This window comes from Larimichthys crocea, unplaced genomic scaffold, assembly GCF_000972845.2.
Source record: "Larimichthys crocea isolate SSNF unplaced genomic scaffold, L_crocea_2.0 scaffold361, whole genome shotgun sequence".
NCBI classification, from domain to species: Eukaryota; Metazoa; Chordata; class Actinopteri; family Sciaenidae; genus Larimichthys; species Larimichthys crocea.
Window position 1 is genome coordinate 71001 of NW_020854764.1, and position 17646 is coordinate 88646.

Consider the following 17646-nt stretch of genomic DNA (forward strand, 5'->3'; position numbering starts at 1 on the left):
CGATATGATGACTGCAGGAATACAGGACAGGACCTATGTGTACATGGTACATGTATTGACGCAGACCGGGTTATACCTGGACAGGTAAACAGTCACTTAACCACTCTACTACAACACATTTTAAAAAATATATGGTTGATTCCATTGTATCATTTGAACTACGTAAAATCCACACTGTAGATTTCACTTATACTGAAGGTAGTGTCTGATATCTGCCTGTACATCTATAGCACAGCATAATGGAAGCTTTTACAAGGATAAATTAATGCAGGAATGTGAAGGTAAAGAAACTGGAATATAGTGACATTTTTATCATAGGAGGGTAACAGATAGAATTAGCAGTAAAACATAACAGTGTTTTACAGTTGCCACAGTTTTGATTTAATCTTTCTACATTCTAAGGTTATTTCTGCCATAGTCCATGGAGGTCCAGTCACTTAAATGTTCTCATTCCAAACCATCTGATTATAATAATTTACACAGTAAAATACTTCTCTCAATCAAGAACTGCTGGTAAAACTTTAATCACAAGTCATTATATCTCATTATATACAGTTCAGTATTTCTATTCTGTTTCTCTGTTGATATAATTTTGGTTTACAGTTTTCACATTTTGACAATTTGTTTCCACAATAAACAGCCTAAATACCAGTGCATTTGTGAAAGTGGCTGGGAGGCTTCAGCTGGGAACCCGGCCTGTGTGACTGATGTGAATGAGTGTAATCTACCTAACAAACCTTGTTCCACCAACCCTTCTGTTGCCTGCTACAACACTCAGGGTTCCTTTTACTGTGGAGCCTGTCCTGCTGGTAACGTTCAACAACACAACTCATATTAGGCATATAAGCTTAAACCATAATTGTAAAATAATGTCATTTACAGCCACTGCTATGTCCAGTGAGCTGTCCAAATCACTGAAATAAGCCAGAAATAGAAAGGGAATATATAATTTATAATGGTTATTTTGGGCCTCAAAAACTGTAGGTACTGCATTGTGCCAAAGGTGAACAGACATGAACAGTTGCAGTGGGTTGGCCAAACACAACAGAATGGCATGACAGAAACGTATATGTATGCATATGTGTAACTCTATATTGACTGACTCAATATTGAAAATATAATTTAGTTTACCTTTACCCATTTATTTCTTTAGTGTTTCTATTATATTATTTGTTCTATTTCATTGTTTTATTTAGCTTTAAATAGCTTTGATCAATGCAAGCATGGGGATCTCTGTTGATGGCTTAAATGAAGTCACAATTTATTTTCTTTTTGAATCTTGCCTGTGCACTCCCAGACAGAGTATAGAATTTATTTTGTGCTCGTCTTGAAGTAAGTAATGATTTTTAAATGTTATAATAGATTTCATTAATACGTTTTGCCTGCCCTAGTTTAATTTGTGAATATTTTATTCATCCTATTAAAACGTATGCATCTGAAAGTGGCGTAATGTACAGCCTAAATAACTGGGGATTTGTTATAATTACTTTTAATATCTCTCAGGTTGGCAAGGCAATGGTTACAGCTGTCGGGATGTGGATGAATGCTTGACAAATAATGGTGGCTGCTCCACTACTCCCATGGTGCAGTGCCTGAACACCATGGGCTCCTTCCACTGTGGTCCCTGCCCTCCAGGTATAAGGGAAAATGTAACTACAGTTCCATGAAATCTGGATGATGCACATGTGCAGGGGGTCAATGCCATCACATGTGACTGTATGCATTTGTTTGTGTGAATCTGAAGTGTTGTGTACAGCTAAACAAAAGTATACCATTTACCCTGATATATGGCATTCTAGTAAAGGATGTTTGTGAATTAACCCCAGCCTTACTGCAGGTACCCAATAGTGAGTCTGTCAGATGGATGTATCCTCAGGTGTGCTGTCAAATGACATCATGAGTAGTTAAATATTACATCCTGATCTGATTTGATTTAGAAGTTGTTTGGACAGGTATAAAAACAAACCCGGAATCCAGGTTAAGTCTCAAATGGGTCTTGTTGTAGGAAAGCATGTCTGCAGTTTCATTTTGCATGCCCAGAAAATGCATTGCCCTGAGATGTGAGGCAGGACCCACTGGAGGAGCTTCTGACCTCCCTGCAAAGATAGACTGCTAAAGTGTTATCTGACAAGTCTAAGGACTTGTATCCCTTTTAGAAATTGTAAAGTTTCTTCAGCACAAGGTGTACTGCATACATCTTTTGCTGAGGGCACTCTGGGCACCCCTGACTGTGTATGGCTTCACAAGTTGGAGCACATTTAAGTTGTCCAACAGAAAAATATGCATGTCCTTGGCCTACAGAAAAAGTGCAGCAAGGTCTGTCTGGGGAAAATGAGTCTGAATGCAAACACCTGGAACTGGTGTGACAAAACAAAGAAACTGCCTATCATAGGGTGTAGTCGATCCAATAAAATAGGCATCCCTTTAAGTTGATCCTGTAGAACATCTAATCTAACATCAAAGAATCTAGTTCAGCTGGCTGAGATCTGGGATTGGACGAAAGTGGCCACCCTTCTTTAGAACTCGGGAGTAAGTTGTATTGAACTGCACTGAACATGATGACATGCTTTTTCAGATGTGCAGACCTCAGGGGGTCTTTGACAACTCTGGTTACTCTGAACCCACTGAGACTCTATCTAATGTACTGTGTCCAAGGTTTCCCAGTGTGGAGAAATAAATGATGCCTGGAGTTGGACATCTTGACTTTGGTCTTCTGCACAACCAGGCTCTGCCAGTGTGAGGAGTTTACCAACTTACTCGACACCTGTGAGAGACCAGAACAAATGAGAGTCAGACACGAGAGCTTTACTTTGTACAAAGGGCACCCTGCCACTGCAACATCTAAGCTACAGATAGCAGAGAGGCGCAGAGCAGTTCCTTGTTCCTTTATTTATAGAAGTTTACATGACATGTGACTGGACAGGGGCAGTCCCTGTTCCAGTAAAATAAAACATTTGATTCATCATGAGTACAGTGTAGTAAGATGAGTACAGTGTAGTAAGACTACTGATGCTGGGACATGTGACATTCTTTTAGCCTTCTAACAGCCAGGCTCTCTGGTCAAGAAAGCAAAGGCCTGGAGCAAGGCATCTCTGGTACTTTGGGCTGAGCCATTAATTCCAACAGTCTGTATTGTCTATAAACAGAACTGGTACATGGTTCATGGTCTAAACCAGTGGTTCTCAACTGGTCTGGCTTCGGGACCCACCATCATCCCTAAAGGACAAGCCGTGACCATGGGCGGACTGGGACAAAAAATCGGCCCTGGCATTTTGGACCAGAGCAGCCCACAACAACCCCCCCCCCCCGGAGGCGAACTTTTTTTTGCCATTGATGCGCCGTGCGCCCTAGCCTAACCAGCCCCCCCCGCTCCTACGCGGCCCACATTGTCCATCGCTAAGCGCCAGAGTGTGTTTGGGGTGTGTGATCTACTCGTTACATATATATATCGGGACTTATCGGCCCAAATAGCACGTCGGCCCGCCGGGTAGGGTTTTGGGTCGCGACCCACCAGTTGAGAATCACTGGTCTAAACAATGATACTGTCCCTGTTGTGTTCTGGCTTGGTATATTTCATGTACCCTGTGTCTGGCTTTCAGTCTACACTGAAAAATAGTGACACCGGGAAAGTGAAAAGATGACAACTGCTGGGTGTCAGGCTTCTTTCAAGTGACTTGCCTGGTTTAAGGTTCTAAACCTCTGTGCATGTGTCGGTTGCATATCTGCAGTAGTTATTAAATATGTGTCTGCCTGTCTGATTTTAAAAATAACTCTTGTGTTTGTGCAGGTTATGAGGGCGATGGAAGAACATGCACCCAGACTGATATCTGTGCTACCAACAATGGAGGCTGCTACCCATTAGCTACTTGTTCCTCCAGCCCAGGTCAAAATAAACATATTCATGACTTTATTAACATGTCTTCCATAGGGGATAATGATTTGCGAATATTATTTGTGAATAAAATGATAAAAGAGAGCACTTTGCTTGGGCGAACAGGGCAGGGTCAGATTTAAAAAATGTATTCTTACCTTTTTAATAATATAAAGAAAATCAAATAGTTAACATAAAAAATAATAATATAGTAATATTATCATTGATTATTTTTTATGTAGAAGCAATATGTTTCTTTTGTGAAAAGAATAGGCTTGGTTCTTAGTGTAAACATCATCATTTTTCACGAGCCTACAGCAGCTACCACCAGGAAGATTTGTTGCATAAATTTAGCCTAATATAAATGGCAGCAAAATTGAAAATTATTTTTAAAAATAGTAACTGCTGCTCCAGTCTTATTCGGGAGACACTGTGTGTGATTTCTGTATCTCTGTATGGCTGTTCTTTTTGCTGCTTTGGCAACGTATTTAATTTGGCTCACAGATAGTCTGCCAGCCTTGGCTTCTGCACAGCTCCACCAAATCCTGGCAAGTTTCTTCTTGTAAGCTTGCATGTGTTGTTCCCACAACACTGTCAGTTCCCACATTATAATCTGCTCACTGGAATCTGAGAAGATGTTGATGTCTGGTCAGAGTGTTGTTTCTAACATCCATCCTTAGCTTCCTGTCTGTGGCTATGGAAAGTGGACATGGTCTAAGGTAGTAAATACCAGCTTTCCCAACATGTGAGGTTTTGCTGTGCTTGGGAAGGTGTTGCAGACAGCTTGGATGAGGAATCTGATGTTGTGGAGGTCAATCAATCACAAATGTATGATCTTATCTTGTAATGTTTTCCCACCATGTTCAGTCCCACCATCTTACTAAACATGAGTATGCATACTGCTATATTTTGTATATTCCTGCACAAATGAGTCATATTATACACATTATGTATTCTTATATACTATGTTTTTATTGTTATTGTTGTTTATAAATTAGTCATTTGTGAAAACATACTTAATATATAGTATATGAAATTTAAGAATTATACAATCTGAAATTACATTACCATGTAATCTTCTCATACTGCAGGTTCAAGTCTTCCGATATGTACCTGCCCTCCAGGCTATATAGGCAGTGGTTATGGGCCGACTGGTTGCACCCAGACCAGCAACATCTGTCAGACCAACAACCCATGTGTCAATGGGCAATGTGTGGTGAGTGTTTGTGTCGGTCTGCTAACTGTGATGAGCTTGCCTTTGTGTTAACAATGTTTTTCTGAATAGAAGATCCAGTAAAATGTTCAACATAATTCATCAATGTCTGACTAGTGCACAACTGATATCACAGGCTACCACCTCAACTCCTGGTTACATCTGCAATTGCGACTCTGGCTGGCAAGGAGTAAACTGTGACCAGAATATAAATGAATGCTTAAGCAGCCCCTGTCAGAATGGTGGAACCTGCACAGATGGCATTAATGGATTCACATGTACTTGCACTGCCCAGTGGACTGGCCCATTCTGCCACACCCAACAGCAAGGTATTACCAGGATAAGAGGATATGGAGGGATTGGGAAACATTACTGATTGATTACTACATTATATTTTCATCTAATGCCAGGACACAACATTTTTTAGACAAGACTAACATGCAAGAACAGAAGGAATGCCCCATTAGACCTGTTAAAAAAAATACTTTTCTGTTATTTTAAAGCCAATTGCTGTGATTCCCATTCTCCAAGCTGTGGAATGACCAGATATAAAATTATTTTGATTTTGGACCATGGGAATGCCTGCCTCATGGGACATGAAGTTTTAATGTTTATTTTTGTCAAAAATGTCTGACATTTTGCCACATAACTTCACTAAGACATAGAGCATTATGAGAGGTACCACATGAAAGCTGACAAAATTTCCTATAAGGTGATACCCAATACATTAGTAATCTAGACAGTCATAGTTGTTGAAATAACTGACTGTCCAATTCCTATGTATAATATTTAAATAGTTTCATGTTCAACATAATAAACCTCGTTTTGTGTTCCTAGTGTGCATAAAATGTTATTTGCAATGTTCCAATGCTATTGCTGTAAATATATTTTCTTTCAAAGTTCAATTTGGCATTATATTTTGTTGATTCAGTACATGTATGAGATACAATGGTGTGATGTCTGACCAGACACCTCCAAAATTTCCCTAAAATGTACACATTTTTGCTTTAAAGACAACTATGACTGTCTAGATTACTAATGTATTGGGTATCACCTTATAGGAAATTTCTTTCATGTGGTACCTCTCATAATGCTCTATGGCTAATGGTAGTGAAGTTATGAGGTAAAATGTTTTTCACAAAAATAAACATTAAAACTTCATGTCCCATGAGGCAGGCATTCCCATGGTCCAAAATCCAAATAATTTTTATTATTACGTTCTACTGTGTGTTTGTGTGTTCCAGTATGTGGAGGTTACCTGACTGGTCCTGCTGGTTCCTTTAGTTACCCCAATACCCCAGGTCATGATGAATATGATCACATGGTCAGCTGTGCCTGGGTAATCCGCATTGAAACAAACAAGGTCAGTTGGAGTCTCTTTGTTTCTTTTCTTTTAGCTATATGTAACAGTATATGTAACAGGGTCATCTAGAGGTTAAAATTGTTGTTGTTGTGGAAAAGTCACGTGACCTGGCCAGTTTCTGCCTGCCAACAGGACAGGAATGATTAGGAGGTGGAGACATTTTTTTTAATTTACAAGTGAAAATCTGAAACCTGATAGAAAAAACACAGACCTCATGGTACAATGTATATTTCTGAATAATGTTGAATGAACATTCTGGGATTCTTAAACTTGTATGTCCTTGCATGGTAATTCTAAGATTTAGGATAGAAAATATGTTACATATTGTTCTTTTAGGTCACTCTAAGTCTTCTCCTTTCGGCTTTTCCCTTCAGGGGTTGCCACAGCGTTGCCTCCATCTAACCCTGTCTTCTGCATCCTCTTCTCTCACACCAGCTACCTTCATGTCCTCTTTCACTGCATCCATAAACCTCCTCTTTGGTCTTCCTCTAGGCTTCCTGTTTGGCAGTTCAAAACTCAGCATCCTTCTACCAATGTATTCACTATCTCTCCTCTGGACATGTCCGAACCATCTCAGTCTGGCCTCTCTGACTTTATCTCCAAAACCTCTATCATGTGCTGTCCCTCTGATGTACTCATTCCTGATCCTATCCATCTTGGTCACTCCCAAAGAGAACCTCAGCATCTTCATCTCTGCTACCTCCAGCTCTGCCTCCTGTCTTTTCCTCAGTGGCACTGTCTCTAGACAAACAACATCGCTGGTCTCACCACAGTTTTGTACACCTTTCCTTTCATTTTAGCTGAAACTCTTCTATCACACATCACACCTGACACTTTTCTCCACCCGTTCCAACCTGCCTGCACACGCTTCTTCACCTCTTTTCCACACTCTCCATTGCTCTGGACTGTTGTCCCTAAATACTTAAAATCCTCCACCTTCTTTATCTCTTCTCCCTGTAACCTCACTCTTCCACTTGCGTCCCTCTCATTCACACACATGTACTCAGTCTTGCTGCGGCTAACCTTCATTCCTCTCCTTTCCAGGGCGAACCTCCACCTCTCTAGCTTCTCCTCCACCTGTTCCCTGCTCTCACTACAGATCACAATGTCATCTGCAAACATCATAGTCCATGGAGATTCCTGTCTAACCTCGTCTGTCAGCCTGTCCATCACCATAGCGAACAAGAAGGGGCTCAGAGCTGATCCCTGATGCAGTCCCACCTCCACCTTGAACTCCTCTGTCACACCTACAGCACACCTCACCACTGTCTTACAGCCCTCATACATGTCCTGCACCGCTCTAACATACTTCTCTGTCACTCCAGACTTCCTCATACAATACCACAGTTCCTCTCTGGGCACCCTGTCACAAGCTTTCTCCAGATCTACAAAGACACAGTGCAGCTCCCTCTGACCTTCTCTGTACTTCTCTATCAACATCCTCAAAGCAAATACTGCATCTGTAGTAGTCTTTTTTGGCATGAAACCATACTGCTGCTCACAAATGCTCACTTCTGCCCTTAGTCTAGCTTCTACTACTCTTTCCCATAACTTCATTGTATGGCTCATCAGCTTTATTCCTCTGTAGTTGCCACAACTCTGCACATCTCCCTTGTTCTTAAAAATGGGCACCATCACACTTCTCCTCCATTCCTCTAGCATCTTCTCACTATCTAAGATCCTGTTGAACAACCCAGTCAAAAAATGTACTGCCATCTCTCCTAGACACTTCCATACCTCCACAGGTATATCATCAGGGCCGAGTGCCTTTCCACTCTTCATCCTCTTCAATGCCCTCCTCACTTCATCCTCACTAATGTTTGCTACTTCCTGGTCCACAGCAGTCACCTCTTCTGCTCTTCGTTCTCTCTCATTTTCCTCATTCATCAACTCTTCAAATACTCTTTCCATCTTCCCATAACACTACTGGCACCTGTCAGTACAATTCCATCCCTATCCTTAATCATCCTAGCCTGCTGCACGTCCTTCCCATCTCTATCTCTCTGCCTTGCCAACCTGTATAGAACAGTCTCTCCCTCCTTACTGTCTAACCTAGCATACAAGTCATCGTGCCATCGTGTCCTTATCTACTTTCCTTCCAGATGACACACCATGTACACTCCTACTTGTTTCCCTGATCACATTAGCTGTAGTTGTCCAGTCATTTGGAAGCACCTCCTGACCACCCAGAGCCTGTCTCAACTCCTTCCTAAAAGTCATGCAACGCTCTTCCTTTTTCAGCTTCCACCATTTCGTCCTCTGCTCTGCCCTCTTCATCTTCCTCACCACCATCCTATGCTGTCTGGCTATACTCTCACCTACCACTACTTTGCAGTCACTGATCTGCTTCGTATTACACGTCTACACAAGATGTAGTCTATGTACCATCATCTGTCCTTCTGCGTTCCTCGCCTGGATACCAAACCTGCCCATCACCTCCTCATTATCTCTGTTTCCTGCACCAACGTGTCCATTAAAGTCTGCACCAATGACAACTCTCTCACTTCTAGGGATGCTCTGCATCACTTCATCAAGGTCCAACCAGAATTTCTCCTTCTCCTCCAGCTCACATCCTACCTGTGGAGCATACCCACTAACAACACTGAACATCACATCTTCGATTTCTAGCTTCAGACTCATTACTCTATCTGACACTTTTTTTACCTCCAGTACACTCCTAACAAACTCCTCCTTCAAGATAACTCCTACTCCATTTCTCTTTGTATCTACACCACGATAGAACAACTTGAACCTTGAAACTTGAAAGTAGCAAGGCTAGAAGCTTAGGAGCACCTAAGCTTCTAGCCTTGCTACCTTTCCACCTGGTCTCCTGGACACACAGTATGTCTACTTTCCTCCTCTGCATCATGTCAACCAACTCTCTACCTTTTCCTGTCATAGTTCCAACATTCAAAGTCCCTACTCTCAGTCCAAGACTCTTGGTTTTCCTCTTCTCCCTCTTCCTACGAACACGCCTTCCCCCTCTCCTTCTTTGACCAACAGTAGTCCAATTTCCACCTGCACCCTGTAGGTGAACAGCACCGATGGCGGTCGTTGACCGATCTGGTATGGAAGTCATAGATTCGATTTGCATGTTTGATTTGGCAAGTTTTACGTCAGATGCCCTTCCTGACACAACCCTCTGTATTTATCCGGGCTTGGGACCGGCACAATAAGACACTGGCTTGTGCCCCCTTGTGGCTACATTAGCATAATTGAATGTGTATATTATAATATTATTATATCTTTCAAATGTAGCAGGTTCTTTAAATTCAATGTGTTCTCTTCTTTAGATTCTGCGTATTACCTTTCCGTTCTTTGATCTGGAGAGCAGCACCAACTGCAACTTTGACTTCCTTCAGATTCATGATGGAGACAGCGCCTCTGCTTACATAATTGGAAAATACTGTGGCCAAAATAACCCACAGGAGCTCTACAGTTCCCACAGTTCTCTATATTTCTGGTTTCGCTCTGACCACTCTGTCAGTGCTGGTGGCTTCACAGTTGTTTGGCAGTCCCAGGACCCAGGTAGGTGTTTCATTTGTTTTGGTAAAGTTAACAAGGAATACGTCATATATATATGGTAAATGGATTGTACTTATATAACACCTTTCTAGTCTTCCAACATCTCAAAGCGCTTTACACTACATATCTCATTGACCCATTCACAAACATTCATTCAATGATGGCATTAGCTGCCATGCAAGGTGCCAACTGCTCACCATTGACACACAATGCTTCCAATCCTGGAAACTATAGGAACCACAAGGAACTCTATATATACATATATATCTATATATGCTCTGGTGGTGGTTCAAGAACAGCCAATGTGGTGTGCACATTCAAACACCCAAGATCCAGTGACCTGTTGTAATTTATTTTCCATAAACAAAAGAAGATGAACATGCAAATGGGAATGGCACTGCTTTGTCAATGGGGTAGCTCTGGTCAACAAACAATATTGGGTCTGTGGTGAAAGCCCACTCTATGGAATATTTCTCCTCAGGGCATGAACCAGCAGATAACTTGAGGTTTACAGCTCTGCCTTCAAGTTTTTCAGTCTGTTGCCTCACTGTGCGAAGCTCAAGTTGCTCAGGCTCTCCCTCCAATCCTAGTTATTTAGCTGCACCAGGTAACAACATTGTGCGTTCAGATCCATCATCCAAGATGGCATAAGTATCAAATGTCTTGTCCTTGTTAGAGAGTCTTATTTTAACCACTTTCAACTGATAACAGGTGCAGTAACTGCTCTGCTGATTAGAGCAGGCAGGCAGAAGCCCAGTGGTGGCCATTTTAGCAGTTATTGGCACTTAATTTTAACTTGTCTGTCTAAAATGACAGAGACAGCAGAGCAGCTAGAGCGTTAGCGTTACTGCTAGCTGTAAAAACATGCTAACTGGCGAGTGGTCAATGCTAAAATTAATGCAATTGATAATTTGCTAGCGCGTCAGTGCTAGCCACTACGAATACATGCTAATGCTAACATGCTAATGCAAATTGCTAGCGCGTCAGGCCATTGGTAACATTAACGGCCAATGCTAACATTAGTGCGAAATTAGCCACTTAGAATTAAATACACGATAATTGCTAACATGCTAATGCTAACATGCGCATCAGCGCTAGCAATTAGTATTAGTCACTAAGTATAAATAAATGGTAATGCTAACCTGCTAATGCTAACCTGCTAATGTAATTGCTAGCATGCTTGAGACAAGCATTTTTCTGGTCATTTCGGATTTCAGTTAGGACACCTTATGCCATGTCCTATGCCACCTCTTCGAGGGACTTCATTTGAAGCTTTTGTGTCAGAGGGTCACAGGGAGAGGGACTGAGCATGCATAGCTGTCACTAATTACTCAGACACACACAGGCACAGGCACAGATTGACACACATATAAGACAAAACTCCCCCAAGACTCCCTTCAAAATAAGAGTCCCTTCAAAATAAAAGACTTAAAACTCTTCTTAACAGCTCTCACCTACTTCCACAAATTTTGTATTACAGAAATAAAAAACTTATAACACAACATTCAGCTCATTTTATTTATACACTAACCTTCTACAATCCTTCTACACTTTAAACTACTTCTCCTACTACTACAGATAAAAATATTAATACAAATACATCATACAAACTTCAAATCTTTCTACAGACCTACAATTTAAACTACTTCTCCTTTACTACAGACTTCATTCAAACTACACATTTCAACATCTTGTACTATTAAACTTGTATTCAACTTTTTTTAGATTCAACTCATTTAGAACATTTCTACATACACAAGCATGCATGCATGCACGCACACACACAGACAGACACACAGACACGCACACACAGACACACGCACACACACACCGACACACTGAACAGACGCTCAGTAAACAGATCGACATCATCGTGTTCAAACAATAAAAATCTGCTGATCTACAATCAATACAGGCTGAGCTGCACACCTGGACAGGTGAGTCTCAGGATGGTCTCATGACAGTCTCTACAATCCTTCTGCACTTTAAACTACTTCTCCTACTACTACAGACTTCATTCAAACTACACAATTCACCAAGATCTTGTACTATTATTTTACTAAATTCTACCATTAATAACAAATTATTCAACTTTTTCAACTAATATTTTACCATTTCAAATCCATTATACAAACTTCAAATCTTACTACACTACCATTTCAAATACATTATACAAACTTCAAATCTATATACAGACCTACAATTTAAACTACCTCTCCTTCTACTACAGAGTTCAGTCTAACTACACAGTTCACCGAGAGCTTGTACTATTACTATTACTCTCTACAATTCTACCTTTTCATCTAAATTTCTACAGTGTTACACAACACTGTATCACTTCATACTATTCTACTCTTTTCAACCGATTTCAACATTTTTAAGATATATCTTTTATGGCCTTTTCAAGCTTTATAGCATAGAGACAGCTGAAGAGTGACAGGAATGTGAGGGGGAGAGAGAGTGTAAGAGACAGGGAAAAGACATGCAGAAAAAGGGCAGCAGGTGGGCCGCTTGGGCCGGCGGCACAGGGCACCCACACCGCACTTTCTGCAGGAAATGCAGTTTTCTAGTTGAGTGTGCCTGAAAGAGCACACTCTTTAAAACCTCTCGGGCTTATTGAGTGTGCCTGAAAGAGCACACTCTTTATTATCTCTCAAACTTATTATTATTATTGAGTGTGCATGTAAGGCGCACACTATATGTTATCCACCGCACTTTTTCTTATTGAGTGTGCCTGAAAGAGCACACTCTTTAAAACCTCTCGGGCTTATTCTTCTTCCGCTTATTCGTCTTCCGTTTCTTGGTGTTTTTTTTGGTTCGCTTCTCCTCCCAGAGTTTTTGTCGCACAAACACAGAACGGGTATCAAAACAACCGGCTCGGCAGGGACATGTGTGCTATGACTTTTCTAAGAGTTTCAGCAAACGGTTTTGCCAAAAATCGCCAAAAAACACGCCAAAAATGAATGGGTGTGTATTGTATTGCGAGAACTTTCAAGAGCTAGAGTGAGTGATGTCATCGCTAGAGTGGAGAGGGAGAGAAAAGGTCGTCGAAAAATAAATTTGTAAACTGCGACTGTGGCCCCAAATGTCAAGCTACAGAAATCATTTATAGCTAGAAACGTAGGAAAATTAAAGGCGGTCGCAGTGATAACACCGTTGAAGCTGTCAGATATATAGTTTTGGCGTGACATGCAAATATGCGGCAGCAACTCCCATCCTCAGCCTCATATACTCCCATGTTAAAAAGGCGGGAAATTTTCTAGAGGAAAGCAGAAGTAACGTTTCTCTCTCTTGCTCCTAAGGGCACATTTCTTCATTTATCGACACAAAACGACTATGTAGACGATCAGGAAGGGCTCATCCTGCTTGTGGTTAAGCCGGTTCAATGATTGGAAATACGGTTTTGGCCAAAAATCCTTCCTCTTCGAGGGAAGATCTCAGCATTTTCTCTCAGTCTCTGTCAGGATTTGTAACTGACATTCTAACAGGTGCAGATTAGCTGCTGCTGATTAGGTCCTGGTTGCTTGGCAAACTCAGCCTGCTTGAAGGAGGAGAGGGGGGAGGGGCCAGCAGGCAGAAACCTAGCAGCGCCATTTTAGTAGTTCTTGTCACTTAATTTGAACTTGTCTGTCTAAGATGGCAGACAGAGACAGCAGAGCAGCTAGCGCGTTAGCATTAGCTGTAAAGACATGCTATTTGATAACATTAGCGCCCAATGCTAAAACTAGTGCTTATTAACATTAACCTCTAGGAATTAAATACATGTTAATTGCTAACATGACAATGTTAACATGCTAATGCTAATTAACATTAGCCACTAGGAATTAAATACATGCTAATGTTAACATGCTAATGTTAACATGCTAAGGATAACATGCTAATGCAATCATATTAATGCTATCATGCTAATGATAATTGCTAGTGCATCAACGCAAACATGCTTATGATAACATGCTAATGTTAATTGCTATTAGTAACATGTTAATTGATAGCGCATCATCGTTAACATGCTAATGGTAAAATGCTAATGTTAACATGTAATGTTAATTGCTAGCTTATTTTGTCTCGCTACCCCTCCCAGAGTTTTTGTCGCACATACACAAAACGGCTATCAAAACGAAGAGTTTTTGTCGCACATACACAAAACGGCTATCAAAACGACTGGCTCCGCCGGGAATCGATTTCTTTGACTTTTCTAAGAGTTTTGGCAAACGGTTTTGCCAAAAATCAGCAAAAACGAAGCCAAAAATGAATGGGTGTGTATTGCGAGAACTTTCCAGAGCTAGAGTGGAGAGGGAGAGAAAAAGTCATTGAAAAATAAATTTTTAAACTGCGATTGTGGCCTCAAATGCACAGCTACAGACATGATTATACCCTCAAAACGTAGGAAAATTCGAGGCGGTCACAGTGATAACACTGTTGAAGCTGTCTGTTATAGTTTTAGCTCACTACCTGCTAATTGTTCGACTATCCCCCTCCACAGCCTCATACACTCCCATGTTAATTTGAGAAGAGATTTTTCCAGAAGGAGCAGGGAGCACCTGTGCTTTCTCTCACTCCCGAGGCCAAAGTTTATACAATTTTCGCCTGAAAATGGACAAGGACATGGTCCATGAGATGAGGATTCTTGCCGTCATTTCGGATTTTGGTTTGCAGCACACCTTATACCATATTCAGCCACCTCTTCGAGGGACTTCATTTGAAGCTTTTGTGTCTGCTTAGGGTTCAGAGGGAGAGGGAGTGAGAATGCGCGCATGCACCTGTGACTAATTAGTCACACTCACACACACTGACAGGGAGGAGAGGCTATCTTTAAAATAAGAGTCCCTTCAAAATAAAAGACTGTATTCACTAACTGCTCCAGATTAGCCCCAGCAGGCAGAAGCCGTGCGACAGCCATTTTAGCAGTTATTGGCACTTAATTTGAACTTGTCTGTCTAAAATGACAGAGACAGCAGAGTAAAGACATGCTATTTGCTAACATTAGCGACCAATGCTAAAATTAATGTTAATTAACATGAGCCACTAGGAATTAAATACATGGTAATGCTTACATGCTAATGTTAATTGCTAATTATAAAATGCTAATGTTAATTGGTAGCGCATCAACACATCAGCGCCAACATGCTAATGGTAACATGCTAATGCTAACATGTTAATTGCTAGTGCATCAACGTAACATGATAATGTTAACATGCTAACGCTAATCCTTTATCTATTCTGCTCTGGGCAGACATGGGGAGTGCTGAGGTGGACAAAGACAAACACGATGATGAAACGATGACCAGCAGTTTTATTAATCATGTCAGTGTGACACCACCCAGGTTACAAAGGGGGGCAAATAGACAGAAGAGGGCTATATCAGCCCTAGATACTGACCATCTGAGTGTGGACACAAGTTTTAAAGGGTTCAAAAAGAGCAGGAGATGTGCTTTCAAATCAAGGAATATTTATTTTAAAAAGATAACTATGGCAATGGACCTGAAACAAGAGGAGAAACTGCCAGATTAGTCCAAGTTATTTTATTTCACAATACTAAAATTAAATATACTAATATATAAATAGCAAATGGCTTAACATGAAATACAGAGGATAAAATTGCTACGACAATAGGCAGGACAGGGTACTTACTGCGGGGAGATTCTATCACAGACCCAAATAGGAACCACCACATGTGCACACAAATCACTGCAACCACTGCAAAGACTACACACCTACCACACTGCATGCAAGGAAGGGTGCGTATCCCACAACTACTCCCCCCGCAGGTCACCCCTCGGACTTTGCCTATAAAGAAAAATAACTCCAAAAAGACACAAGACACAGAATCAGTTGGTTCAGGTTCACAAATGTCAGTAAGGTGCAATCAAACATATACACAGAAAGGGACAATCTTCAGCCATCTCCGTAGTATTCAACTGTATAAGTCAACACATTTGTCAACAGCCTTGGTAAACTGGCTCAGGCAAAGCAGCAGTCTGGCCTTAAACCTCAGTCAATGTGGGAGCTTGGCTAAAGAGCAACACAATAGTTGCCGGGCTTCACTCTGCTTTAAAACCGGGAAGAGCTGAGTCTTTTCCTAAAGAGATGATCATATTATATTAGATATGTTTACAGTTCAATGAAACTCCAAAGTTCACTAACATACCTCTTTAGCATAGGACCACAGAGCTCAATCTGGATCACCTCAGGACAGTCACGCCACAACTAAATATACAAAAGTCCTCATTAGTTTCCCCATAAAGCAATATAACACATCTTTCTCATTCAATCTCCCTTACCCGCACAGCCACAGCAACCCTGCCACACAACCAGGCCTCAGACAAAGAGGTACTAATTGCCCTCACCTGTCCCTATAAAGGCGGGGAGCTACCTCTGGCCCCACCTGAAAGGGGTGGTGCTTTGAATGTAGATGCCAGCCCTCACATCAGGATGTCTGAGTTACAGCAAGTGATTGGAGAGGTGCAGCTGATTACGTGATGGCTTCTGTTTCATAATTCAAATTCAAAATCTGTTCAGGTTGCACAATAATTGAATTTGATGTCAACCATAGTGAAATTGTCTACCTCAGTGATTCTCAAACTGAATTATGAAAATGTGAATTAAAATATGATGGGAAAATAGTAAGCAGAGCTAAAATGAAAGAGGAACTATTAGCTATTAGCAAACCACCTGTTAAATCTGTGTTTGGTGGTTTTAAAAGTAAAATAATAGTTCATCTTTACTTGAATTCTTCTTTTTATCTCAGTGTGTGGTGATGAACTCACTGCACCCTATGGCAACATTAAATCACCTGGTTACCCTGGAAACTACCCACCTAGCCGTGAATGTTACTGGACAGTGACAGTGGATCCCGGCTTGCTTATTACCTTTGCATTTGGGACTCTACATCTAGAGCATCACCCTGACTGTAACTATGACTTCCTAGAGGTAAGAAATGCTGCTATATGTTCCAGTATCTTTTTAATTAGGTAAAAAAGGTAAAAATACTCAACAAGTTAACTTTAACAGCTGGGTTGTGTGGTTCTACTAAAAGCAGAATCTATATGATACTTGTATATTTCTGATATTTATTATAAGTCAGTTTGGTAACACTTTATTTGAAGGGGTGTTCATAAGACTGACATGACATTGTCATAACTATGACATGACACTTGTCATGAACATTAATGAATGTCAATGACTGCTGTCATTAAGTGTCATGCGGTTTCTTATGTCATCTTTTACTGTCAACTTGACATTGTTTGGGGTGTCTTTGTTATGACAACTTGACATTTACCAAGATGACATAGGCTGAGCATGTCTTTGTCATGACAACTTGACATTAACCAGCATGACCTGCAGGTGACTTTCGCTTCAGCCTTGCACCAGCCCACTCCACTAGCTTTGACTGTGAGCCCTAGGACTGGGGAGGGACACAATAGGGGTAAAACCAGGGTGCTCTCTCCTTGGGCCCTGGGGAGGAAGCTTACTAACCTACTTACAGCACAGCTACCAACTGGCTATCGTTACACAAGACAACTTACCTGTCACTTTCAGCCATCTCCTTCCGTGGCAGGACCAACAGTTAAAACTTGTTTTATTCATTTTTGGCTTTGTTCAACATGACACTTCACGCTCATTTCATTGCCTATCTTTGACCATCATGAATCGGACTTTGCCTGTCATTACACC

The 17646-nt window shown here is 41.1% G+C and overlaps 1 protein-coding gene across 1 annotated transcript in view; it reads left to right on the forward strand.

Moving 5' to 3' along the window:
• Positions 1–736: 736 nt before the first annotated feature.
• Positions 737–17646, forward strand: part of LOC113745005 (cubilin-like) — a 34360-nt gene continuing 17450 nt past the window's right edge. Inside the window, exons 1-8 of the mRNA XM_027276373.1 lie at positions 737–809; positions 1504–1635; positions 3788–3883; positions 4963–5087; positions 5221–5413; positions 6329–6447; positions 9741–9975; positions 16721–16902. Of these exons, the coding sequence (XP_027132174.1) occupies positions 1581–1635; positions 3788–3883; positions 4963–5087; positions 5221–5413; positions 6329–6447; positions 9741–9975; positions 16721–16902 (1005 nt within the window). The 5' untranslated portion in view covers positions 737–809; positions 1504–1580. The remainder of the gene's footprint in view (positions 810–1503; positions 1636–3787; positions 3884–4962; positions 5088–5220; positions 5414–6328; positions 6448–9740; positions 9976–16720; positions 16903–17646) is intronic.